The sequence below is a fragment of the Volvox carteri genome (assembly GCF_000143455.1).
Source record: "Volvox carteri f. nagariensis unplaced genomic scaffold VOLCAscaffold_4, whole genome shotgun sequence".
Classification (NCBI taxonomy): domain Eukaryota; kingdom Viridiplantae; phylum Chlorophyta; class Chlorophyceae; order Chlamydomonadales; family Volvocaceae; genus Volvox; species Volvox carteri.
This window is the reverse complement of record NW_003307547.1, coordinates 1,426,034-1,430,817: the sequence shown is the minus strand read 5'-3', so window position 1 is coordinate 1,430,817 and position 4,784 is coordinate 1,426,034. Positions and strand designations below refer to the sequence as shown.

Sequence of the window (4,784 nt, the reverse complement as noted above, 5' to 3'; positions counted from 1 at the left end):
GGTCCCTCCATGGCGGGTCTGGCGGTGACGGTGGTGGTCATACCGCTCACCGAACTGCTGGGGAAGGCACTGGCCAAGAGCCGCAGAGAGCAGGTAAGGGGGGAGGTACGGGGTACGAGGTACGGGGTACGAGGTACGGGGTACGAGGTACGGGGTACGAGGTACGGGGTACGAGATACGGGGGAAAGGGGGGGGAAAGAGGGAGGGGTGGGGGGGTTTTGGGGGAAAGGAAAGGGAAAGAGGGTGTTGACGAGGGGGGAGGGGATTGATGGTGATCATTTACTTATATTTCTAGGGAAAAGCTCTTCCATTGAAGAAAAAAACCGTCATGGGTGGTAGCTTGCGTATGCTGCAGTGCAGTCCCGTGCTCTCACTTCACACACCCGCCGTGGCTGCCAGCATCACCTCGGGCACCTGTTGTACGGATAATGATTGTCCGCGTGTATTGGTGTATATGCGTGTGTGTTTTCTCTCCCGGCTTTCTCCCCTCCCCCTCTCCGCTGCCCATTGGCCAGTGGTTCGCCTTACCCCTCACCCCTCACCCCCCACCCCTCGCCCCCCACCCCTCACCCCCCACCCCTCGCCCCTCACCCCCCACCCCTCACCCCAACCTCCAAACCAGATCAAGTACACAGATCTGCGAGTGAAGTTGTGCTCTGAGGTGATCACGGGGATCAAGGCCATTAAATTGTATGCCTGGGAGGTGCCGTACGTGGATCGGATCCAGGAACTCCGGGAGAAGGAGCTGAGTCAAATCAAGAAGACGCAGGCGCTGTCCATGTTCAACACGGCCATGTGAGTTTTGTATGTTTTGTTTGTATGTATGTATGTGCGTGTGTGTGTGAATTAAATTTCCATGAGTAGCATGAAGGGGGGTAATCACATCATCACATCATCAGTATCATCATACGTTTCATCGCCATCATCATCATCATCGTATGGTTCCCCCCCTTTCCTCCCTTGATAACTACATCACCGCGAAGATTCCTCCTCCTTCCTAAACAAGTGGCGACTTAGGGTTTTGGTTAGTGCTTTTCCTTACTTCTGCTGTATCAGTCTATATCCTCCTTGGCATCAGCTTCACTCGTTCACGTGGTGGTTCGTCTTTCCCCCCCCCTGTCCCCGCTCAGGTTCATGTCCGGTCCAGTGCTTGTCGGTCTCGCGGCTTTCGGCACGTACACTGCCCTGGGCTACGCCCTGACAGCGGCTGTGGCCTTCCCCGCCCTGGCGCTCTTCAACCTGCTCAGATTTCCCATCATCATGCTGCCTAGCCAGGTTCGTACGTATGTATGTATGTATGTATGTATGTATGTATGTATGTATGTATGTATGTATGTATGTATGTATGTATGTATGTATGTATGTATGTATGTATGTATGTATGTATGTATGTATGTATGTATGTTTGCAATGTGTTTATGGGACCCTTTACGAGTCAGGTTTCCTTTCTGACACACCCGCCTTCCTCTCCCTCTTCCCCGCACCGGCCTCAGTACGGCCTCAGTACGGCCTCAGTACGGCCTCAGTACGGCCTCCACCACTCCCCCTTATATTTCCACCCTGCAATAAAGACCCTTCACACACACACATACACACACATACACCCCTTCTACCTTCTACCTAGGGAGCTAGAACCCCCCCTCCACTTATTTAAGAACTAAATATTTAAAAACTAAATTTAAAACTGAAGCTCCGCACCCCCCATCCACGCCCTTTCTTTCCTTTTCTTACCCCTTCCTAAGATCATGAGCCTGGTCCAGGCGCGTGTGGGTCTTCAGCGCATTCAGAAGTTCATGGAGGCGGATGAAATGAGCCACTCGGCTCCCGGGTACACCTCCCTGCCGGCGGGGGCGGCGGCGGCGGCGGCGGGGGGGGGCTCGTCGGCGTCATTGCTCGGTATGGTCGGAACAGCCGGCGCCGGCGCCGGCGCCGGCGGCGGCGGCGGCAGCTCCGCAGCCGCCGCTTCTGGCGGCGGTCTGAGCGGCTCTTCGATTGTGTTGATGCTCCGTGACGGCGTGTTCGGCTGGGATGCCGGGGGCGAGGCGGTGCTGCGGGGGGTGTCGCTGGAGGTTCGGCGGGGGCAGCTAGTCATGGTGGTGGGGCAGGTGAGGAGGGCGGGTGGGGCGGGCTTTTGGGGCGGGTTATGGTGGTGGGGTTAGCCAGAACACAACACCATTACCTGTTGGAGGGGTATTGCTTCTTTTCCTCCTCGGCCTCCTCGGCGGTTGTGTTTGTTTGGCTGTGTCAGTTGTACGGCAGCTCGAAATTCCCCCCCGTCTCCTTCTTCCTCTTATTAGACATCCTGGCCCACACACCTGTCGTGTCTACGACCGTTTCCTCCCGCCGATGCTACTGCTGCTACTGCTACTACTGCTACTACTGCTACTGCTGCTACTACTACTACTGCTACTACTGTAATTGCTACACTGCTGATACTGTAACTGTCGTTACTGCGATTGCTGCAGTGTTGTTGTGTTGTAACTGCTACTGCTGTTACTGATTAACTTCTGTAACTGCTACTGCCCCTACTTTGTCGTACCTCCGTAGGTAGGCAGCGGGAAGTCCTCCCTGCTCGCCGCCCTGTTGGGGGAGATGCACCGCAGGTCGGGCAGTGTACGGGTGGTGGGCTCCGTGGCGTATACGGCACAGGATCCCTGGATCCAGAATACGACACTCCGCAACAATGTTCTTATGGGTTGTGACATGGACGAGGATGCCTACGCCGCTACTTTGCAGGCGTGCGCGCTGGTGACGGATTTGGAGCTACTGCCGGCGGGTGAGGGTGGGGTGGGGTGAGGGGACGTAGAGGATGTGGGGGTGGGGTTTGGGGAGAAAGACGAACCACGAACGAGGGGGGGGAGGGGGGAGGGGGGGAAAGACGAACCACGAACCCGAGTGAAGCTGCTGCCAAGGAAAGAGTGTACAAGAAGTAGAACTGACCAAAAGGTGTTGTTGAAGGCGGCGACCCCGGGTGCGGGGGGGGGTTGAGGGGGTTATGGGGTTACCTGTTTGTAAGTGTGTGTATGGGTTGGATGGGAGGCTATCGCCCGGGGTCATCTGAGTCCCATGCATAGCTTGTTCTGTTCTCACACGTGTGAGGGGGGGGGCGAGGGGGAAGTGTTGTTGCCAGTGGAGGTGATTGTAGGAGGGGTAGTGTTGGGGTGAGGGGTAGTGTTGGGGTGAGGGGTAGTGGGAGGAGGGGTAGTGTTGGGGTGAGGGGTAGTGGGAGGAGGGGTAGTGTTGGGGTGAGGGGTAGTGGGAGGAGGGGTAGTGTTGGGGTGAGGGGTAGTGGGAGGAGGGGTAGTGTTGGGGTGAGGGGTAGTAGTAGGAGGGGTAGTGTTGGGGTGAGGGGTTGTTTTTTCGGTTTTATGGAAGCCTGTTTGTTTTGTCTAGGGAGTTACGGTTTCCTTGCTACTACTACTGCTGCTCCCACTGCCACTGCTACTGCCATTGTATTGCCACTGCCACTGCTACTGCTACTGCTACTCCCACTGCCCTTTTTCAACCCCGATCTAGGGGCGGTCTAGCCCCCTGCCTGCCTATCCCCGTATCTCCCCCTGAAAACCCCTGCTACCCCTCCCCTTCCCTGCCCTCCCCTGCCCTGCCCTGCCCTGCCCTCCCCTTCACCCCCCCAGGTGACGCCAGTGAGATCGGCGAGAAGGGTATCAACCTGAGTGGAGGCCAGAAGCACCGGGTGGCGCTGGCTCGTGCCACGTGAGATGACCGGGATGGGGAGGGGGTTGTGTGTGTTTGTGTTTGTGTTTGTGTGTGTGTGTGTTTGTGTGTGTGTGTTTGTGTGTGTGTGTATGGAAGGGGTGGAGAGAGGGGGAGGGGAGAGGGGGGGGAAGTGGCGGGTAGAGGTGTTTTGGGTGGTCGTAGGTAATCCGTCACTTGGGGGGTTCATAACTCCCCACTACGTCATCTGTATCTACTACATTACCTACCTACCTATATATCCACTTACTTACACATACATACACACACACGCTCGTAATGTTCTGCATGCGAGTTCTACAGCCTTTTACATCTCCCGCTTTGATCATTTAAACACACCCAAAGTCACAAACACAAAATCACATATAAAACAATAAGCACAAAAGCACAAAAACACAAACAGGCACGCTCCTTGTTTCCACTGGCAGGTACGCCGCCGCGGACATCTACCTGTTGGACGACCCTCTTTCCGCCGTGGACGCCCACGTCGGCCGCCACCTGTTTGAGGAGTGCATCTGCGGGCTGCTGGAGGACCGCACGCGAGTGCTCGTCACACACCAACTGCAGTACTTGCCGTCCGCGGACCTGGTGGTGGTGATGGCGGGCGGTGCCGTACAGCACGTGAGCACGTGTGGCGGGCGGGGGGGGTGGGGGCGGGTTGTGGCGGGCGGGGGGGGAAGGGAGGATTCGGGGGGGGCGGAGATTGGGGGAGGGGAGATCGTTTGCGTGTGTGTATATATGTATATGTTTGTATGTCTGTATGCCTACATGCTTGTACATAAAATGTTTAGTGTGTATGTGTGTGTTTTCTTCTAGGGACAGGGAGTGGGGAGATGTGGGAAAAGGGGGAAGGGAAGGGGAGGGGAGGTTGTGCACCTCACACACATCGCCGACAGGATGTGTGGAAGTCATTTGGTCACCGTCACTATCATTGCGTTCGCGGATCTGCTCTGGGACCTTGCGTCCTACCTACGTTTTGATGACCGGAACTGGGCCGGAATTTTTCACCGGATTCGACAGGGGGGTATACTGGTTTGACCGGATTTGATCCGGATTTGATCCTGGATTGA

At 56.3% G+C, this 4,784-nt stretch overlaps 1 protein-coding gene across 1 annotated transcript in view; it reads left to right on the top strand.

The window, feature by feature from the left end:
• Positions 1-2,703: 2,703 nt before the first annotated feature.
• Positions 2,704-4,784, top strand: part of mrp4 (ABC transporter) — a gene marked incomplete at both ends in the record, with an annotated part of 8,893 nt that continues 6,812 nt past the window's right edge. Inside the window, 3 exons of the mRNA XM_002946902.1 lie at positions 2,704-2,776; positions 3,636-3,714; positions 4,143-4,464. Coding sequence (XP_002946948.1) covers positions 2,704-2,776; positions 3,636-3,714; positions 4,143-4,464 — 474 coding nt within the window. The remainder of the gene's footprint in view (positions 2,777-3,635; positions 3,715-4,142; positions 4,465-4,784) is intronic.